The following is a 24,302-nucleotide window of genomic DNA, read 5'->3' as shown; positions in this document are numbered from 1 at the left end:
TTGTTTGTTTGTTTGTTTGTTTGTTGGGTCAGCAGAGACAGAAGAGTACATGCATGATCAGGTTCTGGACTCCGTGCTGGTGGGACCTGTGCCTCCGGGCAGGCACATGTTCGTCTTCCAGGTTTGTTCGTTTGCTGTTTGTTTCGTTGTTGTTGTTTGCTTTATAACTTTTCGGTATCCGTCACAGTACTTCATCTACAGTTTGATTTTGTGTAACAATGTGTTATACATTCATGTGTCTCATAATACTAATAGTTGCACATCCATATAGCAAATTAAAGCAAGATTGAAAAATGAACCTTGTTTGTCTGATTGTTCGTTGGGTCGGCAGAAACAGACTACTGTAGTATGCTATGAGTCTACCCGTGTACTTGGTAAGTTAAATTTCGAGCCCTGGTATAGTCTGGACCTCAATGGACTGTACTTCAGTCCAATACTATTGTGTTGCTTATAACAATATATGGGTACATGAATATCCCCAATTGTTTTCCAGGCGGATCCCCCAGACACGAGTAAGATCCCACCCCAGGACGCCATCGGGGTGACAGTTGTTCTCCTGACCTGTTCATACCATGGACAGGAGTTCATCAGAGTCGGATACTATGTTAACAACGAGTACAGCGACCCTGAACTTAGGGAAAACCCGCCTTCAGTACCACAGTTCGACAAGGTAGGGATAGGATCTGTCTGTTGATTTCAATTTTATTTTATGTGGCCCAGTTGGTCTTGATATGCATCAAGTAACACAAGTTTATTACTAAAGCAACACATTGACAAGGTGGGTGGAGGGCACATTTTGAAGTTGTTAGTTGTAGTTTATCCACTTTATTAAGTTGTTGGAATGGCACCAAACCTGACATGTTGATCTTTTTTAACTTAAAGTTAGTTAAAGAGCTGGAATATGAAATAAGTGTATCTTGGGGTGGGTGTATCATGTGCATGTGCCAACTCTTTCCAAGTACATTTTGTTTACAAGGACATGCTTTAGCCAATGTTTCTGTAACTTGTCAGCCAGTCAAACTAGTGCAAGTGACCAGCTGTACATAAGAATCACCAGGCCATTACGACCAGTGACCACTGTTGGCAGTTGGCACAAGCATTAAGAATCCTGTCAATAGTGACCCTTGTCTTGATATTCTGTACCATTCCCCAGCTGCAGAGAAACATCCTTGCTAACCACCCATGAGTGACAAGGTTTCGTATTGACTGGGACAACAGTGAATATAGTAGCTCCTTGCATGTGTGTTCTCTAAGAAACATGCACACTCATCTGGGGATCTGACTCCAGTTGATCCGTTTTAATACATTACAGTTTGTACTACTTTCCACATTTTATCACTACCCTCAGGTGACAAGATTTTGTGTCGACTGGCACAACAGTGAATATATCAGCTTCTTGCATGTGTGTTTTATCTAAAAGACATGCACACACAATGGGGGTCTGTTCTAATACATTACAAATTTCCAAATTTTTCCCCAGTTGCAGAGAAACATCCTAGCTAACCACCCACGAGTGACAAGGTTTCGTATTGACTGGGACAACAGTGAATATAGTAGCTCCTTGCATGTGTGTTCTCTAAGAAACATGCACACTCATCTGGGGATCTGACTCCAGTTGATCCGTTTTAATACATTACAGTTTGTACTACTTTCCACATTTTATCACTACCCTCAGGTGACAAGATTTTGTGTCGACTGGCACAACAGTGAATATATCAGCTTCTTGCATGTGTGTTTTATCTAAAAGACATACACACACAATGGGGGTCTGTTCTAATACATTACAAATTTCCAAATTTTTCCCCAGTTGCAGAGAAACATCCTGGCGAACCACCCTCGGGTGACGAGGTTCCGTATTGACTGGGACAACAGTGAACATAGCAGCTTCTTGCATATGTGTTTTATCTAAGAAACATGCACATACAATCGTGATCTAGCCTCCAGTTGTTAAACATTACAAATTTCCACATTTTTCCCCAGTTGCAGAGAAACATCCTAGCTAACCACCCTCGAGTGACGAGGTTCCGTATTGACTGGGACAACAGTGAAGACCAGGAGAACAAGCCTCCACAGGACGCCATGCAGCAGCCACAGGAGGTCACAACTACAGGGTTCGGCCCTCCAGGTACAAAACACATCTGTTACTACACTAAAAGTAGTTACCATATAACCTTTAGAGGCTTTAGAGGCTTTACTCGTCCATTAGCAGAGATACAACAATGTACAATGCTAGTCTTCCTGGACATAAAATTCACAAATGACAACGTTACACATACAGATAGACACAATTATTTACAGTGCAATTCAATCAGAACATACAATTATTTACAATGAAAGTCGTTCCATGTGGATATGGCTCTGTATGTAAAAAACCAGGTGATGTCGACCAATCTGAAGGCCCCATTTCATGTTGGTTATGATGCCGTAGCACATAGAATTTCAAAGAGCCGGGTCTCAAATGAATTTTTTGGTATCAAAAGATTTGGAAAAACTGGACCCAATCAGAAGGGGTCATTCATTTGTTGGAACTGACCATGAATTATGACTCAGGGCGGGTCATTAACCCTCAGGTATTCCCTTTGCCAGAATGTGAGGTTATTTGTATGTTTTGAGGTCAATTGGGTGCATGTTTTGGTAATAAGAGGGACTGTGGATCAAACCTTACAGTTTGGTCTCAACAAGTAAATACACACCCATCTATACTTATATTTATCTGTCTCTCTGCCAGCCCTGGGTGCATCTATGAAGCCGTTCCCCGGCTGTGAGCTGTCCAACGGTGCCAGCTCCTCCAACCCTTCAGCCTTGTTATCCACTGACTCCAACTCAGGCATGGAGGTGCAATAGGGCAGGGGGACGCTACTGTCAGAGGTTGGGCTCTGTCTATTCGTTTTGTTGGTTCTCTGACTTCAACGAAAATGATTTACGTCTTTCTGTGTTCATGGAAAAATTTCTTACTATTTTTTTTTCTGAAAACATCTACTGTAAGTAATCTTTAAATCAGTTTCTGTTGTGTTGTTTGGTGGGAACTATTAACAATGTGATGTGACCTCACAAAAATGTCTCAAATAGCCATACTAGCTAATGGGAAAATACTTTCTGTGACATCACAATCCAGTAGCCAAGTTGTCCAACCAAAGACACACAGAAGACAATTGATTTCAAAACTGTGAAGAAGTTTTCAGAAATGACAATATTTTTGTGTAAACAATGGAGGAAATTTCAGTTCCCCAGCACTTGCACTGGAAAGAACAACAAGAAAACAAAGGCTGGGGGAATATATCTTGTTTCTTGGCACACAAAGTTTCAGAGAGTAAATATAGTTAGATTCAATTTTTCTTAGTTGTCTGTTTCCATTGTGTTCTGTTGTCTCATTTTACCTTGAAATGTCTTCTGAGAACCAAGAAAATGAATGGGTATGGCCTTTGTTACTAGACAGTGTTAGGAGATAGAGCACTTGTGCCATTGTTCAGTTCAAATGACTAGGAAATACTTTCAGTATGATTCTATGAAGAATAATGAAAATATTACATTTCAGTTTGACATCTCTTGTAGCCATAACAACTTGCAGTTTATATTTACTGTCAAAATCTAGTACAACTACAAGTACACAAACTTCTTATGTCTGTATATATACTTATCGTCACTGTGAAAAGCTTATTTACATTATGGGGGGAAACAATTTAAAATTTGTAAAAAGAAAGGTGTTCAGTATTTGATAAAACACTGCAAGGCTACTTGCCAAAATATAACATCTATATCTTTTTTTGTATCCTGCAAAGGCCTCTTCTACCCAACATACCTTCCATGAGTATGATGCTGAAATTTTACTTCCAAGTTCTCATAGCATCGTTGATATATTCAATACTCCTTTGATTTGGCTGGGGCACAGAAAATTGTCATTTGTTGACTGTAATACTAGTGTACAAGTCAAAGTATCCTTGCAAATAGTGGTTCTGGTATATTGGTCTATAACACTGACCATCATATGGCTCAAGGAGCTATGTGTATTTTCTATGTGTACACGTGTGTTCTTCATATTTTGGTGATGTAGAATTGGCTACAAATTACATTTACAGATTTGTACAGTTCCTAGTACTAAAGATATACTGTATTACTGTTCTTGTCTGTGTCTTTTTTGGAGAATCTCCTACAGAACTTAAGAAGGAAGTGGTGGGAATAAAAATAAAAAGCAGAGTGAGTATTACATGGTTGAGTCTTGTTGGTTAATGTTTTTTTTCTTAGTTCGCTCTCGTTTGCTTATTCTAAACCTGCTTGATACATGTACATGTGTTTAAGATCATTTACCTAAATACGGGATACAATCTTAAAATTGTCAAATGTCCCTCCTCATACCTGATATTGCAATGCAAACACAGCAAATAGGTTAAGGAACAGAAAGTTTAATTCAACACCAAAGACAGCAAAAATAATGTACAATTTAAGTTTTTGTAATTCAAGATCTGGTTCTAGTACAAACTATGTACAATTAATGTATCTGTATTGACTGACCAGTAACTGTTTCATCATGACATGATATAAACAGATCTACGGCTGAAGTCAAATAAGTACATAAAGCACTATACCAGCACATTCTTCTACTCTATTCAACATAAGGAGGCATGTGTATACAAAATGTCAAGGTTTCAGTATACAAAATGAAGCAGGGTTCCATTGTGCATTTGTAAATGCCATAATACAGAGGAAAGTACCACATACAAACACTTCTATTACATAATATGTAGCTGTAAGCAGCTTAAGTTAAAAGTAGAAGCAATATTCAAAACATGAACAGACTATATGCAGACCAGTGTGTAGAATGGTAGTTGACTAACTAGATAAGACTTAGCTGACTTGGCATTGAAACCACACATGAAGTGACAAAAACTGCAAACTGTGAAAGTACAACCCTTAAGCTACTACATTGTTTACCTACATAAAAACACAGGTGTTTGTTTTGTTTGTTGTCTCGGTGTTTGTATGTGCAAGTCCCGAATCGGCCAAGATGATGTTGAGTGATGTAACCAGCAAATTCAATCTCTACAACTTGATAAGAACGAAAGGTTTGCTTCCAAAAGTAAGTGGGAAGAGCACATTCTTAAGAAAAGATGCTGGAGCCGTTAGTGGAACTTCATTTGAGCTATCAAAACAAGCAAACATGCTTACTTCAGAGGTTTATTTCCAGGCATTCCGAGTGACATCCATTATTCGAAACGTCCAGGAGAAGAGCGATGGATGTCGCTCAAAATGTCCCAAACTAAATCCCCAATTTGTCAAGCTGTAGAGATTTGATTGCCTTTAAATAACTAAAGACTTGATTTTCTCTGTCATCTGTTTACGAGTAATCAGATTGTGATACGAAAGGTGGCAGGATATCTGGAGAACTCCTCTATCAAATGTTATGATTTTTCCTACAGGCTGAGTAGCTTTACATCATCCTCCTCAGTTGTTTGCCTTCTATTCACCACAGACATGGAATCTGATCTCTCGCTGTAAAAGCTCACCTTTCTCAGGACTTCATCACTACTGCCAGCAAACAGGTTCTCTGTGTCTTCTATAGAGTTGGTATCCTCACACGGTACTCTATCAGTCGGATTGATCAACTCTACACTCTCTCTTTTCGTCACCTTTTTTCTCATTTCTTTCAGTTGAGGATTTCTTACTAGGGTGTACGCTAGGTACCAACGCCAGCGCGATTTAGTTTCATAGAGGGGTCTTTGAACTGTTACATAGGAACTGTATCTGCCGTTTCGCTTGGTTGTGGAGGTTGTGTCTAGGAGTAACTGACAGAATGAGAGGATGACTGGGTGTGTGTGTGCTACCTCGATTCTAACCATGCTGAGATAAAACAGATAGCCAACATCGGCCTGTTCAAACCCTTCCATTAAAACTGTTCTGTCTATGCGAGAGAGCAGTAAGACACCAAAGATGAGCGAAATGATCACTCGAGAGAAACAGAAAAAGAATCCAACGATGATGTTGAAGAAGAACATGAAATAAGCAAAGTTCTGGTAGGCCTTAAAGTGTTCGAACGCAAGGGGTTGCTTTTCTTCGTCTTTGGGTTTCTGTAAGAACACAAATTTACCCAGTAACCACTGTACCAAAAGTACTACAACACTCACCACCGCTGGTGGTAGGGAGACCTCCAGACTAGATAAGATAAAGTCAGGATTTTTTACCAGAACGTACCCAATGAGAATGATCAACATCAGTATAACCTGTATAATAATGTACCCCCAGATCATGTAGGCTATCTGTGCGCCAGAATACTTGAGGCTCTGAAACACATGCCAGCTACTACTCTGCTCAAACTCAGGCAACCACTTGTAATCCCCCTTATACAGCCTCTGCATGTGCTTACGGTAGCAAGCCAATATTCTTAAGAGGTACAGAAACAGTATAAACCCTGTAAAGATCCCAGTAAAGTTCCAAGACGTTATGAAGACGTCCCAGAATTCGTTGTCGATGTCCACGACGACGGTGTGGTTGATGGTGGCGTTGATCATGTTCCTGACGTCGTTCCAGAGAATGTTGCCAAAGAACAGGTCGATGACCATGACCTCGTACAGACAGAGGAAGGTCACCACCACTGTCGTGATGACACGGGCGGAGAAACGGAAGGCAGGGTCAGGGCGGTACCTGGAAAATACACTCCAAATATGAAAGGTCCGTGACTAGTTACATCAGGTGGGTACGTCACTAAATAAAGAGACACATGTTTCTGTACTGCAGCGTTAGGTGTCGCTGCTTACAGTGTGAACCAATCAGAATTGCCCAGAGGAAGGTGACAGGCTGTCACCAAAACGTCGGTGTATAACAAGGGCAAATAAAACAAGGGATGTAAAAAGAAATTTTTTTTTTACTCAAATATGGAAGGTGTTTGACTATGACGTCACCTCCCTATTGTACATAATAAAATCCCTGTATGAGGCCATTCACCATTTGAACTGCGCATGCGCAAGGTCAAAGGTTAAGGCCCCTTGTAAACATTTCTTGTAAACATTTCTTATCCATACGTGTTTTGGTCATGGCTCAGGCCTTCAATGTTGTCATTTTAACCTTTATGCCTTACACTGCACTTGCCGAGTTCAAACTGTAGTTCGCAGTTCGCCATATTGGATCTGCCCATTCCGCCAACATGACGTCGGCTGGTCAGAAAACTATATCTCTCCTTTCATTACCCTCAAAACTTTGATAGGAAAGAGATGTATGTATTTCATGCAGTTTAATTGTTTAGTATTGCTTTATCGTGTTCACATCTTGCGCGAGTTGACAACTATTTGCGTTGGCGTGTTGCGACCTGGTCACCTGTCAGGCTATACTGTACTTTGCTCCCCACCTTCAAAATATATCACTTCAAAACAGCATGCTATTGTAAGCCTATGTAGACACTTAGAGGTTGCGCTTAAAATGACATAGCTGAACTCTTTCCCACGCTCGAACTAGCAGGCAAAACTTTTGGATGTTCTAAATCGTACAGCTATTTGCAGTAGATGATTGTTAACTTTAGAAATACTGACAAAGCCCACATGTAGTATCAAAATCTGTTGATGGAAATCTAGATGTTATAAAATGTAACTAAAACGTACAAATGTGTTTTTCGTGAAGCGCCGTTCTTATTGCAGTTGGGAAATTCTTGTAAGGGTTATACAAGCAACCATCTTGGTACTGTATTAAAGATTAAAGATTAAAGATCTGTGCTGTTATAGTGTTGAAAATGGAGCTGTTTACATGTAAGGGGTGTTATGAAAAGACAGATTTTATAAAGTTGTATCTTACCACATCTTGCGATACCACGGCAGCTCGGGGGTCTCCTGGGGTTTTCCGAGTAGCCTCTGCACGTGTAGTTTGTGGTGGAAGTGCATGAGCTTCTTGTGCCTCCTGGTGCCCATGGTCCCCTGTTGGGGCCCTTTACGCAGACGGACCTGTTCCTCTATTGCCCCCTCAATCATTATAGCGAACTTGGCAACCAAGAGGAACAGACATACCACCGTTGGTAGGCGGACTATAATGTTGAACACGTTCCCGTTCGCACGTAAGAACTGGAACGCATCCTGTCCTATAGGTCCCGCGCAGTTGACCTCGAAGACTACCTTAACAGAGAACCAAGTCGCGCTGTACAGAAAACCGAGTACGGCACCCACAATCTGCACCTTACATGCCATACAGGCGAAGAAGGGGTAGTAGTTCACGCCAAGTTCGAGTACAGACACGATGGCGATCAGAAGCTGGCTCCACAGCGGCCAGTCGTGAAGAGACGGCAGGTAGTTGGAGCTGTAGGCGTCGGTGAAGAGAGAGATGCACGCCGTGGTGGTCACGCCGAACGCGACGGCGTAGGACCAGCGGTTGGAATGAGTGTCGAAAAAGTCCACGGGAACTGGGAGGCTAAAACGACACTTCGTTCCATTTCCTCGCTGGTTCCGCCCTTCTATCCACGATAGTATCACGATAATGACGACCGCTGGAATGAGCGAGTAGTGCTGGAACAGGTCGTCGCGGATCAAGCAATGGTAGTCCGAACCGTTCGTCCCATTTTGCCCGTACATGGTCGTCATGTTTCCAGTCTTTGAGCGCGGTACCAACGTCTGAACACTCGGTTGTAGTAGACACACTTCCCTACTGACTTGGGTTTCGGTGCCAGAAGATTAGCTCGCCTCCCACAATCCTTTGCCTTCTATGGTTTGATTGACGTTTTGGGATGTTCGACTTTGTCACGATAGGGTCTAGCTCGTCAACTAAATAAGGCGTAGGGATCGTGTCATGTTGCAATCATCAAACACAACTAAAATGGACGAGAAATATTAAGTCTGTGAATCAACTTACATGTAAGGAAACCCGTGACATCACATGTGCTTCTAAAGAGATTACTTATTAACTACCTCACGACCTGACTCCTGCGATAACATGTAAAACGTGTATGTTAAAAAATAGTTCTAGAATTTATCTGCGAACCCCTTTTATATTAACTGCGGCGTGTGTAGCATATTGTTATAGTTATTTCCCCCCGATTATCTGCCAGCAACTTTTAATGTTTAATGTTGGAACAGAAGGGACTATTTTGAACAGTGTATTGCATTTTGCTACTGTACATAGTTTGCTTACGTAGTGGTTACTTAGTTAACAAAGCCAGCCCTGCAACTCGTGATACTGAAGTAACGCCGCCCTTAATAAACAACAGCACGGGGGGTACTGACGCACAGTCACATGTAACTTACGGAACTAGCTGGCCTACTGGTCTTACGTGTGATCAACTTAATATCACCTTTGACCGGGCGGTCTTTAACCATAAAGCCCCGTTTACAAATCAAGAATTTAGCTCGGCCGAGTTGTCAGCGAGCTCTTAATTACGAGGAGGTATGACCCTGATGGCGACGAAGAAACTCTGCCATTTGTTCGTAGGCGTCAGGTTCATGCCTCCTCCTAATGTAGAGCTCGCTGACAACTCGGCCGAGCTAAATTTTTGATTTGTAAACGGGGCTTTTAAGGAGGGCAACTAGAGAATAGGATATTCTTAATTGTCAAGCAGATAAGATGAACAACGTGAAATACCCAAGCAGATGTTGATTATAAGTCTTTTCATCATAGTATTCACACGGTATTCAAGCACCCGCAAGTTCACATACACACATTCACACACACACGCACACCTCTGTGCACACCTTAGTACACTCCCACACACATACAAACTGTCATGTTTTATTGGAAAATCGGGTTGTAAAAATTACCATGCACACACACACTACACACGTACACACCACAAACACATGCACCATACACATACACCTGTGTACAAACTGTCGGGTTAAATCAGAAAATGTGGTTGCAAAAATTACATACTTTGTATAACCACCCCTATATGCATTGGTTTCACCCATGTCCCATCATTCGTAGCGACGCCCGAAAGTATCAACACCGTGGCGGCGGCGCCGTTTCTGATTTGCAACAACTCGTGTATTTCTGGCGTTTTTTCCTCTGTCTCGCGATCTCAATCTATCAGGACATCCCCAGCATATATACAAATATAACCTACTGTGCAGTCTAAAACAGTCTATTTTCCCCTCGCACGGACTGTTATTCAGTTGAACGTGCATCTTGGCGGTGGTCCTGGCCACACCGTCACTATGTGCGACTCTGCCTCCAGTTCACGAAGGTAAGTTGAAACGATGTTTTCTTTTCACGTTGAGTCATTATCAATAAAATAATAGACGCTTCTTAACAGGCATATTTATTGCGAACGTTGTCAAGTTTCTGCAAACTTTTCTTGAAAACACTTCCATTGTGTGGTTATAATTAAATTTTGTATTATAAGAGCAACCAGCACGCCCGGATGATGATAATACATAAGCGTAAGCCTACATATAATGTTAAATGATAGCAAGTTATTCAAAACGAGATTTTTCTGGTGAAATTTAGGCCATAAGAAATAGACTGTATCTTCTCGGTTAACTGTCCAAGGCTGGACTAGAACGAATGAATTTCAAAAACTCAGAAGAAGCTTTTATTGTGCAGATAGGCTGGCAAACCTCACGGTGTATTTCTGGGCACCAAGCGAGGCTTTATATTAGATTCTGTTGTTTCAGTACCGTACTTGGATACAGTTTGTACACACTTGTTGAGTGTGTTACAATGTGCACGACCAAAAGCCTGTGTATTTCCTATTGTTGCTTTTTAACCCTGTGCCGGGTTGTTGAAAAGAAACCAGTAAGAATATCCAAAATATTTTGGGCTATGCTGTATATTACCATGTCATTATACGCTCTGCGCTAAACCATTATCCCTCATAAGCTTAGGTGTACATGTGTGTCGCATTTTGCACTCAGACAAGCCCCAAAATGCTACAAGAACGTCTGTAACTTTGCATGTGATTGTTTTTTTTCCCGTGGTGTTGCGTTTCATATCTCGATACAAACACGGTGTGATTCGATTTGATGTCGGTTCGTTGAATACATTGTTACGGCATCCTGTTTTGCCTTTTATGGTTTGTAATTTGTTTTTCTAGATATTGATATTTCCAGGAAGAAGATACTAGAAACAGGGAAATGTTTGTTTTGGTACAATCGTAGCTGAAGCCACTGTGGTCCGAAATTTATCAAGCGTCAGCTGATATGACATATGATATGATCTGTTATCGTGGGAAGTTGCCGTGCAGAATGTTCCATTCTAAAACTTTATGGAGGGGTTGAAATTAGGTGAAGCCAGCACACACGCAGACACGCACACATACATACACACACAGAACGGTGCGCACACAACACTTATAGATCTATCTCTTCGTACCCTCTCAGCTTTGATGATCGATCATTTCATTTTGCCATGGCAACGAAGAACGGATTGTACACTTTACACATGTACTTTATACACGCTGTCATTGTAACTTACATAGCATTGCTGTGGCTACCAACATATCAAATATAAAAAAAGACGTTATGATTGATGCAAAAGACGCACACACACACACATACAAAAACGCACACACACACACACACACATGTACACTCACACGCACGAACACGCACACACACATACATGAATACACACACACACACACACATCTACACAGTCACACACACATGCACACACACACACATGCACACACGCGCGCCATATATACAGACACACAAACGTACACACAAACACACACTCCCAAACCGTAAAAGTAACGGCGTTCTTGTCCCTGCAGTGGGCGGCCGAAGCGGACTTGCACGCGGGGTAAGACATACGTGGACCCCGCAGACGCATACACATACATGTACACACACACAAACACACACATACAAACACACACATAGGCCAAAACTGTGAAGATGTTACGTTCTTGTCCCCATCAGCGGCCGGCCGAAGCGAACCTGCACGCGGGGTAAGACGTACGTGGACCCGGCAGACGCGGAGGAGGCGCACACACACGTGTACACACAGACCAAAACTGTGAAGATGTAACGTTCTTGTCCCATCAGCGGGCGGCCGAAGCGGACCTGCACGCGGGGTAAGACGTACGTGGACCCGGCTGACGCGGAGGAGGCGCACGAGGAGCGGAGACTGACGGCCAACCTAAAGGAGCGGCACCGCGTGCAGGTCGTCAACACGGCGTACGCCAACCTCATGGGGAAGCTGCCGCCGCCGCTCATGCACGCCATGTTCCAAGGTATTCTTCCTTCCTTCTTTCCTTCCTTCCTTCTTTCCTTATTTCCTCCCTTCCTTCTTTCCTTCCTTCTTTCCTTCCTTCCTTTCTTCCTTCCTTCCTATTTCCTTATTTCCTCCCTTCCTTCTTTCCTTCCTTCTTTCCTTCCTTCCTTCCTTATTTCCTTCCTTCCTTATTTCCTTCCTTCTTTCCTTCCTTCCTTCCTTCCTTCCTTCCTTATTTCCTTATTTCCTCCCTTATTTCCTCCCTTCCTTCTTTCCTTCCTTCTTTCCTTTCTTCCTTATTTCCTTCCTTATTTCCTCCCTTCCTTCTTTCCTTCCTTCTTTCCTTCCTTCCTTCCTTATTTCCTTATTTCCTCCCTCCCTTCTTTCCTTCCTTCTTTCCTTCCTTCTTTCCTTCCTTCTTTCCTTCCTTCTTTCCTTCCTTCTTTCCTTCCTTCTTTCCTTCCTTCTTTCCTTCCTTCTTTCCTTATTTCCTTCCTTCCTTATTTCCTCCCTTATTTCCTTATTTCCTCCCTCCCTTCTTTCCTTCCTTCTTTCCTTCCTTCTTTCCTTCCTTCCTTCCTTCCTTCCTTCCTTCCTTCCTTCCTTCCTCCCTTCCTTCCTTCTTTCCTTCCTTATTTCCTTATTCCCCCTTCCTTCTTTCCTTCCTTCTTTGCTTCCTTCTTTCCTCCCTTCCTCCCTTCCTTACTTCCTTCATTCATTCCTTCATACCTTCTTTCCTTTCTTTCTCCCTACCTTATTCTTTCCTTCCTTTCTCTCCATCCATCCTCCCTTTCATTCATTCATCCAATTCATACAAGCGATGTTCAAAGGTTTTGTCATTCATTCGTTCAGTGAGTTTTTTTTCCTTACATGCCTGTATTCCTTTGTTGATTTTTATCGCCCGTTCGTTCATTCACACATTTATCTATTCACTCCGTGCTTAGGAAAGAAGATGGTGACCAAAGTGGACATCCTGAACGCGGCTGGACACTACATCCACAACCTGCAGGTCATCATGTCCAGGTTACACCAGGTCCCTGAGAGCGGAGGTGAAAGTTCAGGTCAGAGTTCACTCATTAACACACATTCACAACCTGCAGGTCATCATGGCCAGGTTGCATCAGGTCCCGGAGGGCGGAGGTGAAAGTTCAGGTCAGAGTTCACTCAAAAACACACATTCACAACCTGCAGGTCATCATGGCCAGGTTACACCAGGTTCCTGAGAGCGGAGGTGAAAGTTCAGGTCAGAGTTCACTCATTAACACACATTCACAACCTGCAGGTCATCATGGCCAGGTTGCATCAGGTCCCGGAGGGCGGAGGTGAAAGTTCAGGTCAGAGTTCACTCAAAAACACACATTCACAACCTGCAGGTCATCATGGCCAGGTTACACCAGGTTCCTGAGGGCGGATGTGAAATTTCAGGTGAGGAGGCACTTTTGAAATCTAACTCAACTCTAAGTGCAACTGTCATTGACGAAAAAAGCAGCCCCAACATATTTCCCGCGCTCGCGCTCTGCACCAAGCGCACCTAGGGGGCAATTTTCACCTCTTCTTCGAGAGTAGATCTACAACTCACGTTCAAAAATTCCTCCTCTCCAGACCGCCCGAGCGACTCCAGCTCCGGCACCAGTGACCGGTCGACTCCATCCGGTGATGAGAACCTCCTCAGCGTGTTCGAGAACCTGACCAAGGCAGACGACAAGGAGACAACTGAAAACGATCAGGACTTGACAACATCCGACTAGCCGATTGCTACACCCTCCTCACTGTTGACTGATGTCATGTAGGGAACAGAGAAAGATGAAGCTTTGGTGACAGACTTAACACACTAGCTGGGTGTCCTAGAAGTAACATATGTGTCTACTGGATCATACCCTGGGACAGGACGATACCCAGTAGCCTGGGCACCACCCGATTTCTACCGGGGTTCCTTACACTCTCAACCCTAGACTGCTATAAAAACTTTTTAGGGTAGCAAGTGCAATGAGCCCGGTAAAAATTGGACGGTACCCGGGCTAGATACGAGTACGCGGGGACGGCAGGCGGTTTCCTCGGCGGCTCAATGCAGTCTGCCCGCCAGTCTATCTTTAGTAGCGCTCCTGGGAGATTTAGCCTGAGGGAGTTTTGCCCGCCCCTGGTAAAGGAAAGGGCAGCGAAAACTCATTCGGACTTTAACTCCCCGAATTGCCAACTTTAGTTCGGCGGGCAGACTCTGTTGGGCCGCCGAATAAGCTGTTTGGCTGCCCGGTCCGGTCTGATATCCAGAGTAACTGGATCAGTTTGCAATAGTTTTGTTTATAGACTGTCGTTGAAGGTGGAAAGGAAAGTCAGTTATATTTCTAAAACATGTTACTGTTTATTGTCATTTTACAAAGTTTAACGTGTTACAATCATGCAAAAACAAGTAGAAGAAGAAAGTTTTACGAGTTCGTTTTGTTATCAAGACGTAGCAACAATCAGGAAAACAAGTTGTTTAAATTGCACTGCGTTACGTTCAAGACTTAGAGATATATGCGCATGCACCTTTCCATTTCACTTAATAATAATGGCGAATAGACAGACACACACTAACGCACGCGTTTTGAGACCTTAGAAAAGATAGCTAGATGCAGATAAGGTAACAATCAAGGAAACGCATGTTTGAATTTCACTCTGTTATATTTAGATACCTTAAAGAGATAGATGCACTTCTAGAAATTATGCTCAGACACTTCGAGACTGTAGGGTTACACAAAGGTTGCTGAATTATATAATCATGTTGTATACAATAAAGTTCGGGTTTCATTAGTTGCTGTGGCTCTATTTCTCATGTGTACGTCATCCACGAATTACGCCAAAAAGCAGTTACTGGACATAATGTTGGAAACCGCCAGTGACACTGACGAAAGACACCGGATGGTTGTCTGAAACGTCTGACCATTTCCAAAATCGTATCCAGTTGCTTGAGTAACTGCTTTTTCGGCGCATCATATTACCTGGATGTCTAAACTTCATCGACGCATCCACAAACTAATTCTGAACAAACATGGCATAATGCAACCGGCTACGCGAGTGCTTTGCAGTCAACAACTCAAAAGTACAGTACCGGTTTGTTACGCTAGGTGGCGTTTTGCAACATACACACCAACATACTTAGTACTCGTCAACCTTGTGTTGTACACATTTCACGTATACACTGCACCTTTGAAAACTTTGTTAAGGTAAGGCTTCTTCTGACTGATTTTTAACCGAATAGACATAACACTACCGGCTACGCGAGTGGTTTGCAATCGTCAGCTCAAAAGTACAGTACTGGTTTTGTACGATAGGTGGCGTTTTGCATTTCCACCACCCCAGCATTTTGTGACGCCTCGTCGTAGCCTTGTGTATATGTCAAGTGAAAGTTTTGTGAAGGCACAGAAAAGTTTCTTCTGACGACACTTGGATCAGTTGGAGGTAGTGGAACTCACTCGCCAGTCCGATGGGATGACGTCAGCGGAACGTTTTTGTCCTGGCAGTGGTGAGCCGGGTTCGCAGCTGGATAGGAAAGGTTACCAAAAAAGTAACAACTTAGCTGAAATGCTGAAAAGTACGTAAACATTCTTTAAAATGTAAAGACGGGCCATTATTTGACATAGCGAACACTATTTGTTTCAAGGGCCTCTTGTGTGGCTTTTACAACCGCAAATGCACAAAAGCAAATGATGGTTTTAAGTAAACGTAATGATTCTAAAGGCTATATCTTCTAACATATCTACATTAGTATAACTTGTGCAATGTGGTCCCTTATATAATTTTCTCCATTGGCCCAAGCGTTAATATTCCTGTCTATAGTGACCTGATACCCTATAGTGACCACCTAGCACCTGTCTACATAGGATCCGGATGCATTTTTCTCTGTCCTGTTTTTTGACAGGATGGGCTCAAATTACAAGGTATACTGTATACTATATTACAATGTAGATGCATCCCTATATGGATACCCTTTACACTACAGCTTCTAGCTCTAAACATTCAATAATGTATACTATTTACATATATCTACACTTAAAGGACTATCTGCTCATACTAGACTATATTTGATCAGAACCTTGCATGAGATGTACTTACACAAACTGCTGTGTTGACTCCAGTCCGTGGTTGGTACACAGTTCTGAGAGACTGAGTAAGTCCACGTCACGCGCCCTCTCCTCTTCCAGTACCGTGTCATCACTGATGACGTCATTCTGGAGAGTGTCCATCATGATGACGTCAGTCTGGAGAGCCTCCATCATGTGCCGGATGTAGCACACTGCGGCGCGAAGGATCCCAACCTTGCAAAGACCAGAATGAACGTGATATCATTATTGCCTCCACAGCCTTTTTTGTTTTGTTTTGTTTGTTTGTTGTTGTTTGTTGCTCTAAATAAACTTTCTTTTTTTACTGGGTCGTTTGTTCTGCCGGCCCATACATTACTCTCTACGGGCCGACGGCACAAACGACCCAGTACAAAAAAAATGGCCAGCAAAAGTGTATTGTAAAGGAAAAAACAAAAAGGCCTATAGAGCCTCTATGTGGAGGCTATCCTTATAGCATGTTTAGCTCAGAAGAAAACATTGTAAAGAAAACACAAAGTTCCAAAGAACGTAGTTAGGGAGGCCAAAATACTGTTCTGTCAATGCGACAAGACCAAACCATCTATTACACATCTTAGCAATCCATCAATTTACTGAGTACCGCTTGCCGACCACACACGTGTGCTACTGAAAACATAACCTTCTTGGTGAAGGTAAAAATCGCAAACGAGCTTGAAGACGTAACAAAGAGAGAATATAGGACAGGTTTCAGATACTGTAGAATGGAACGTGTCGGTATCGACTCACGACAGGTTTAAATCGCAAGTTTTTGCCTGACTGCTAATTGCAAGTCACTTTGATATAGACTAAACAGACTATTGTATAGTATTGACTACGCTTTGTACAGACACGTGCACGGACAGAATTACACAGAAACAGATACGCTTACTACACATACATGTACAGGTACAGTTACAGTAAAAATTCAGATACCTGTACATAGATAGAAACACACAATATAGCTTCAAACTTAACTATAGAAAACGGTACGGCTATAAGTACACACACCGCTACGCTGATGATAGGCACAGGCACAGATGGCCAGCAAAAGGCATATATAGATATTGATACAGGCACAGATGTAGATTTAGGTACTGGTACAGTTACAAACATAACTACATATACCTTGGTGAGCCTGTCGTGTCCACGGCCCCTGTTGGGAAAGGGTAGTTCCCGTACCGAAGGCACGAGCTGTTTCAGGCGGGACAGGGCGTCGTTCAGCTCCGCTACCCGCTGTCGCTCCCTTCGGCGCTTGTAGGTCTTGTTAGACCACCCGAGCAGTTCACCCTCACCGTAGTTTAGATGTTGCGGCATGGTTAGGAATGCAGGTATACGCAAAAGTACGGCCTTGTTCGCGTTCCTAAAACATACACAAAACGATTGAGATACGTATGAAGTGCGTCTTGTGCGTACAACTGCTATATCAATACGGACATCATACGCATTTAATATAGACGCCCGTGTGTCTGCACCCTTACCTTGACTAGAGTTTTGACTCTAACTTTAATTTGGCGATGGAAAATGCTGATACAGCATTGTTAGCAGAAGTAGCGGTACATTGCCTGGTAGGAAAATGAGCAACAAAGCGCGCCCTTTGACAGAAAGGCGATGACAGAATTTTGAAAAGTTTTGCAAACAACCACCTGCCAACAATTACTGCGACGTCCGTTTCTGCTTTAATAAAAACATACGCGTAAAAATCAACTGCAATTTTGCGACATACAGTCAACCGAACACACAATTCACCGAATTTTTCGCATACCAGATGATATATACTTTAGAAGGGGGAATGACAGAGTTTTGAAGTAAGATTTTGATATGAAAACATTTCATGTCAAACGTCGAAGTTTGCATCGCCTGACAGATTTCAGGGCCCCAAGGCCGGGCAGACGTGAGCTGAAAACTTCCCGGCTTGATGTGAGGTCAGACGTTATCGGGAAAGCCATGTAGCAATTAACGGGACTGTGGTGCGCGGTAGCAGGTGGGAGGGAACGAGGGGATGTTGGTTTTGGAAAGATGCTTGTCCCTTAAACAATTTTTTGTGTACTTGGAAAGTAGTGCTGGTTTATTGGTATAAACTTTGATCAACTTTACTTACATAAAGGAAGAGATGACATAGGGGGAAAGAGAGAGAGAGGGGTGGGGGAAAGAGAGACAGACAGACAGACAGACCTAAGCGTCGCTAGTCTTGCAAGCTAGCTCCTATGGCTAAGTTTAAAGAGTGCGCTAACTGCTATGACGTTCAACTTTCATGCACGTTTGACCAATTGCTGACGTCAACCTATCCGCAAGATCACGTCACGTGTCTGTACCTCTCGCGAGTTTACGTTCTGATGTGATTGGTCGTCAGAAGGTGACAGTGGCATTGAAAATTTGATACCTTTATGTTGGAAGAAAGTTTACTTTAACCAATCTTGTTTTTTTTCACTCTATCGCATGGAATTTAGAGTGGGAAAACTATGTCATCCATAACATTTACTTACTGTGGCCGCCTATTTGCAAAATCAAACAGTACATTACTGCGCCTTGCAGGTGGTTACCCTTGGTGGTGACAGACACGCAGCTAAGTACCCAGTCCCACACCCGGAGTTAGGTACACTGCGGATGATGTATGGCCGTGTTGTACATGGGTACGGTCGCCCCAGGCGGTCTCGTTGGAAAATAATGAGCACAAATTTTTGGAGGTGAAGGTGGTTAGATGGGACCCTTACAAATTTTTACTGGAGTAATAACAATATGTATTACAATAGCCCCGCATTGTATATAAGCGCAAGCGGCAAACGTTGCATCACAAGTTGCCTAACAACTTTGTGTAATTTCAGTGGAGGTGTTACGTAACGTGTAAGACTAAGGGCTTTGGTACTGTGGCAGCCCCCTAGCTCTCTCTGCCTGCCCCTGTCTCTCTGTTCCGTCTTTGTTTCGATCTCTCTCATTCACTTCCTCGCTCACTCACTCACTCACTCACTCACTCACTCACTCACTCACTCACTCACTCACTCACTCACTCACTCATTTTCACTCATTTCAGTCTCTTTCATTCTGTTCATCTGTTTTTTTCAGTCTTTCTCCCACTATCTCTCTGGCTCTCTCTCGTTCTTTCTCCCTCTCTCCCTCCATCTCTCCTTCTTTCTAGCTCTCTTCGATCTGTCTGTGTGTATCTCCCTGTCAGTCTCTGTCTGTCTATTTCTCACTCTGGCGGTTTGATTTTTATCCTCGTTTCGCTCAGCTCATATCACCAGCAAATCTATATTTGTAATTTTCCAATGACGACAAGACAGACATAGCCTCCGCACAACTTTATTTCTCGAGAAAAAAAACAGTACAAGCATTCACTATCAAAGCAACAACAACGTGACAGTGTGCACAGTGGAGGCAATTTCACAGCACGTGTTGCCATGGCGTTCACGTTAGACACCACATACGTTGATATTGCAGTTATCACTGTAGTACGCTTTAGAAGTGCAAGTCGACCGAAATCTCCAAGCAGATATTGGGTGGAGGATCGTAACGTTTTCTGACCACCGGGGAGGCAATTGGGGGAATTGCTAATCTCCAAGCAGATCTTGCGGTGGCATAAGATAGTATCATAAGCTGGGGAAGGAGTTTAGCCGCAGAGGTGTCTTTTCCACCGCGAAGAATAAAACTCCTCTGCCGGCTTAACTCCTTCTCCAGCTTATGATACTATCTTATGTCACCGCAAGATCTGCTTGCAGATTAGGGAACTGCTAGTTTGTTGTTATTTCTTAAACATGTTCGCTCTTCCACCCAACATCTGCTTGAAGATCAGACGAATCTTCCACATGCCCTGTTCAACGATCCGAAGATCTCCCAAACAAGAAAGCTTTTAAAAAAAGCTGGCCGGGGCGCATTTGGAAGGACTACCTCAAAATTTCATGTTGTGTTCCAGTAAAATGTGCATCATTATTAAACTAGAAGTTTATATCTAAAATCTATGGGAAGTTGGCTGGAAACCTTTGTTCACTGGTATAATTGGATTTTCCGGCGTACTTTTGTGGGCGGAATTGTATCCCTTGTGTGCGCTGTGTGCCGGATATAAAAATCGTAAAAGAAACTCCGGTGCGAGACCACAGCCAAAGGCGGGAAGAGGTCCCGGATGTGCATTGTCGTTCTTTCTTCGTGACAGAAATTTCACAGGCAGACATGGTACGAATATGTAATGAACAGATTATGGACGGTCAATACTTCTCAAGCTTCTGAATCGTTTGGATATGAAAATTATCGTGCTGAAGATATTTATACGTGTCTGGGGGATCCTACCAGACAACTTGTATAACCAATCAGAAACCAGTCTGCGATTCTCCGCCAATCAACGATCAAATTGGCGTGTTGCTTTCTACCACGTCCGTAATAGGGATGTCTGAATCTTAATTTGCATACGGCAGCATATAAAGATGTTATGGTGGGTCCGGTGAGGCCGGAGTTGCGTCCTTGACTGGTTTGCGTGGGGTGCGGATCCATTGTGTACAGGTTTGTGTCCGATTTGGTGATTTGATAGAAAGAAATAACAATTTATGGAGTAGAGTTTGTTAAGCGAAATGTTTCTAGTTTGGTGATTTTGTGAGGTAAGGTTTGTTGTGGTGTATTTTTCTTAGAATTTTTTTTTGTGTAACACGTGTTTGGTCGATGTTTTGTTGGGCGTGATGACGGCAGAGGTTTTGCACAATGTTGTGCAGGATGTAGGTGTAATGGGAATGCAGAGGTCAAGATGTAAATTGTCCTAATTAGTTGTAAAGAACAAAGAGTTCAGTGGTAGTGGTATGCATAATTTAAGATCAATATATTAATAGCATTGTGACGCTGTTATATATACTGTTATGGCATGTTTTGCATGGGTAATTTGCAGATATATATCTATATTATAGGCATGTTTATGAAAGTAATTTATCGTTTGGCACGAATTTTTTGCGGGTATTTAATTTATTGTTTTGTTTAATGTTTCAATATGTAACTTATATGTTTATTTTTTAGGTGTGAGTTGGACTGTCAGGTTGACTGAGGGACGACGGGACGCTAGATTCTTGGTCGTTTTGTTAGCAGTGTCTTGTGCTAAGGTATGTGCACACTTTTAGGTGGTGTGGGTGTGTTAAGTAGTTTTATTAGTTTGAAACGATGTAGGTAAAGTTTTTTAATCAAATTGTTGCTATGGTAAAAGCGGTAGTGTGACTTGTTATTTTTGTATTACTTTTACATAGTATAGTGGGAGGTGTGGGGTATTTTGAGCAGTGAGAATGTCAAATATTTGAGGTTGTAGTGGGTATGATCTAAGAGCTATTTTGAATAGTTATGCAGCGATATATTAATGAGATTTTTTTGTTCATATTTTAGGATGGAGACACCATCGGAGATGTCGGGATATGTGCACAACGTGTCGCCAATGAAAGACGGGGCAAAGTCAAAGTTTTTCCGGTTTGATTTTCAAACTTCAGAAGACGAGTCTAGGAAAGGAATCTGTTTTAGTCCTCAGAAGAGGAGTTTCTTTTGTGAGAAAGAACAGAGCAGCAGCCCATGCAAAATCAGTAAAGTGAGCAGTTGTTCGATGAGATCAAGCGACTTTGTGGTTAATGAGAAGAGTTCCGTGGAGTCGACAGCAGATGTGGGATTTCCAGCAAAACGACCTAGTATTAGGTCTGTAAGTGTTAAGGACATTAGCTACCTCTCTGTGAATGATGTTGTAAGAGTCAATGTGAAGGTGCTTTCCATTGATAAAACAGAGAAAGTTACAGTTAACTCAGGTGATGAGCGAGAGAAGACAGATGTTATCGTAGGTGACACAAGTGGAGCTGTTCGCTTGTGTGTTTGGCAGCCACATGTGTTAGAGTTAGGGCGTAGCTATGGTGTGGACGCTAAAGTTAAGTTGTTTGCCAGAAGACGATTTCTGAGCACGTTTCCTGAGTCAGTGGTGAACGAAGTAGGTCCTATATATGCCCCAGATGGGACCTTGCACTTTTTTATCATTTAAATTTGATGCTGCATTTGGTGACATTACTAATTGATTCAAGAGGCCTTCATTCCTGTTCTCTGGCATAGCACTTGGATGTTTGCTTGTGGTGCATGGCACAATGTTTTTCCCAGTACTTTGGTTACAATGTGGTGCAAATGGAAATGCTGTGTTTGGTTGTTGTAGGTTCTCTTTCGTAGATACAAACTCTGGTTTAACCAAGGTGTATGTGTGTTGTTGTTGAACTTGAAAGCAGTTTTCTGACTCAATCATAGAAGAAACATTGCTAGTCAGATTGATAATGTGTATACCAGTAGGTTCAACTGATAAGAAAACATTTTCTGCTTGTACTGGGACAACCTCAAAATTGCATGTTGTGTTCCAGTTAAGTTGTTGCAAGAATGAAACTAGATTGCTGTTTGAACTGTGCATGCTTAAAGTAGAAGTGCCATGGCTATCTGGCAATGCTGTTATGGGACTTCTGGCATGTGAGTCATAAACAAAATACTTGTTATCAGCGTGCAACAATGCTACTGTTGAACCAGTTATTCCATGTGCTGTTATGAAAAGACAAGTGTTGGATTCAGCAAATGCTGCTTCTAGGGCTTTCTTTAAGGTGTAATAAGGATAGACTGCTTCTGTGGCAAATATGTCTCCAGTGTAAGACTCTTTTATTGATACACGTACAGTATTGTTGTAAAGTTGCAAATAGTCTGGAATATCATCAACGGAGAGGAACTCCACACCAGATCTTAGTGATGGTTTTATGTAGGTGTATAGTGCATCTCCTTGAAAAAGTACACCATCAAGGTCTGTACTTGTCCAGGTAATTGCTTGTCTGCAAGTACTGTGGTTAACAACTGCCATTAAAGCATTTGCAGTGCATTGTTTGCCTCTATTATCTCCACTGAAAATGATGTCACCTTGGTGGTATTTTCCCGATAAAATAGATTCACACATTGTTCACAATATATGTGTTCTTTGCTTGACTTTATTTGCACAATGCACAGTGCTCAGTGGCACGATTGAGTCTGGTGTGTGCAAAATGCACAGTGCTCAATGGCACGATTGGTCTGGTGTGTGCAAAATGCACAGTGCTCAATGGCACGATTGGTCTGGTGTGTGCAAAATGCACAGTGCTCAATGGCACGATAGGTCTGGTGTGTGCAAAATGCACAGTGCTCAATGGCACGATAGGTCTGGTGTGTGCAAAATGCACAGTGCTCAGTGGCACAATTGGTCTGGTGTGTGCAAAATGCAGTGCTCAGTGGCACGATTGAGTCTGGTATGTGCAAAATGCACAGTGATCAATGATCTGTTAATAGGTCTCAAGGTCTAATTTGGTTGGATCAAGGACTCTCTTTCAAACCTCTTTGGTTGGATGCAAAATGTAATGCGTAGATTTCAGCAGAAGAAGTATAAATGTGTACTGTGTAAAATCTTATTGAGTACAGACTTTTGCTAGCTGTAAGTTTCTGTATATTACTGTGTCACTTGTATATATAGCAGAGAACAGTCTAAGGCGTCACTGAAACAGAAAGAAAATATTGTCTTGATCACATAACATCTTACTAGTACCAACAAAAAGCAAAAATCTACAAAAGTTCAGGTGTGACATCTTGCCAACTGCTTTGCTGATTGTTTAACAGTTAGCTACAATCCGTTGTTTTCTACTATTCTTTGGAAATGTATGTTTTAATGTATTAGAATCCGATCCATCTTTTCAACTTGTACGATATTTTTACAATCAAAAATGCCCTGCATAATGCCTCGCATCGGCTCAAGCACAGTGCACCATTAAACTATCTAAATTCTCGTCAATCCCCACACACTGGTTTTACTAAAAAAACTATATACCGTTCCTTGGAAATATGTTTCAATGTGTCCGAATTCATGATCACTATCTTTTCAAATTGTACGTTACTCTTACGATCGAAAATGTCCTGCAGGACCTCCTGCAGCTGCATATATAGACGCACGCCCCCCTCCCACCCGCACGTAAACTGTTCCAATCGTTGCACAATAAACTTGACTGTATACCCTCCACAAAATCTTTCGTCAAATGTCGTGCTCATTTTACTCACATGACACTACGCCTTAGAATGTAATGTTATATTTTAATACAT

General features: G+C 42.4%; 3 protein-coding genes and 1 long non-coding RNA gene across 4 annotated transcripts; 2 read left to right on the top strand and 2 right to left on the bottom strand.

Moving 5' to 3' along the window:
- Window positions 1-3,759: 3,759 nt before the first annotated feature.
- Window positions 3,760-8,799, bottom strand: LOC118431564 (stimulated by retinoic acid gene 6 protein-like). The gene is made up of 3 exons (XM_035842806.1): window positions 7,777-8,799; window positions 7,070-7,145; window positions 3,760-6,671 (listed from the first exon to the last, which is right to left on the bottom strand). The coding sequence occupies exons 1-3, from the start codon at window positions 8,550-8,552 to the stop codon at window positions 5,409-5,411; spliced, it is 2,115 nt and encodes a 704-aa protein (XP_035698699.1). The 5' UTR covers window positions 8,553-8,799; the 3' UTR covers window positions 3,760-5,408.
- A 1,074-nt stretch (window positions 8,800-9,873) lies between these two features.
- On the top strand, window positions 9,874-14,913 carry LOC118431340. Its single transcript, XM_035842460.1, has 4 exons — window positions 9,874-10,147; window positions 11,952-12,139; window positions 13,065-13,181; window positions 13,723-14,913. Exons 1-4 carry the CDS (start codon window positions 10,119-10,121, stop codon window positions 13,866-13,868), a joined length of 480 nt encoding a protein of 159 aa, XP_035698353.1. The 5' UTR covers window positions 9,874-10,118; the 3' UTR covers window positions 13,869-14,913.
- Window positions 14,914-16,208: 1,295 nt separating this feature from the next.
- Window positions 16,209-17,531, bottom strand: LOC118431563 (heart- and neural crest derivatives-expressed protein 2-like). The gene is made up of 2 exons (XM_035842805.1): window positions 17,343-17,531; window positions 16,209-16,415 (listed from the first exon to the last, which is right to left on the bottom strand). The coding sequence occupies exons 1-2, from the start codon at window positions 17,529-17,531 to the stop codon at window positions 16,209-16,211; spliced, it is 396 nt and encodes a 131-aa protein (XP_035698698.1).
- A 3,098-nt stretch (window positions 17,532-20,629) lies between these two features.
- Window positions 20,630-22,174, top strand: LOC118431348. Its single transcript, XR_004832967.1, has 3 exons — window positions 20,630-20,705; window positions 21,207-21,289; window positions 21,564-22,174. It is a non-coding gene; the product is annotated as an uncharacterized LOC118431348 (long non-coding RNA).
- Window positions 22,175-24,302: the final 2,128 nt, after the last annotated feature.

The sequence above is a fragment of the Branchiostoma floridae genome, chromosome 15, assembly GCF_000003815.2.
Source record: "Branchiostoma floridae strain S238N-H82 chromosome 15, Bfl_VNyyK, whole genome shotgun sequence".
In the NCBI taxonomy this organism is placed as follows: domain Eukaryota; kingdom Metazoa; phylum Chordata; class Leptocardii; order Amphioxiformes; family Branchiostomatidae; genus Branchiostoma; species Branchiostoma floridae.
Note: the sequence above shows the minus strand (reverse complement) of the source record. Positions and strands in the feature narration are given on the sequence as shown.

Coding starts and splice junctions, on each gene's coding strand:
- LOC118431563 (XM_035842805.1), bottom strand. CDS start 17,531: ATGCCGCAACATCTAAACTACGGTGAGGGTGAACTGCTCGGGTGGTCT. Junction 16,416..17,342: donor GACACGACAGGCTCACCAAG/GTATATGTAGTT, acceptor GGTCTTTGCAAG/GTTGGGATCCTTCGCGCCGC.
- LOC118431340 (XM_035842460.1), top strand. CDS start 10,119: ATGTGCGACTCTGCCTCCAGTTCACGAAG. Junction 10,148..11,951: donor TCTGCCTCCAGTTCACGAAG/GTAAGTTGAAAC, acceptor TTGTCCCATCAG/CGGGCGGCCGAAGCGGACCT. Junction 13,182..13,722: donor GAGCGGAGGTGAAAGTTCAG/GTCAGAGTTCAC, acceptor CCTCCTCTCCAG/ACCGCCCGAGCGACTCCAGC.
- LOC118431564 (XM_035842806.1), bottom strand. CDS start 8,552: ATGACGACCATGTACGGGCAAAATGGGACGAACGGTTCGGACTACCAT. Junction 7,146..7,776: donor CCGTGGTATCGCAAGATGTG/GTAAGATACAAC, acceptor TTTTCTGACCAG/CCGACGTCATGTTGGCGGAA. Junction 6,672..7,069: donor TTGAACTCGGCAAGTGCAGT/GTAAGGCATAAA, acceptor TGATGTAACTAG/TCACGGACCTTTCATATTTG.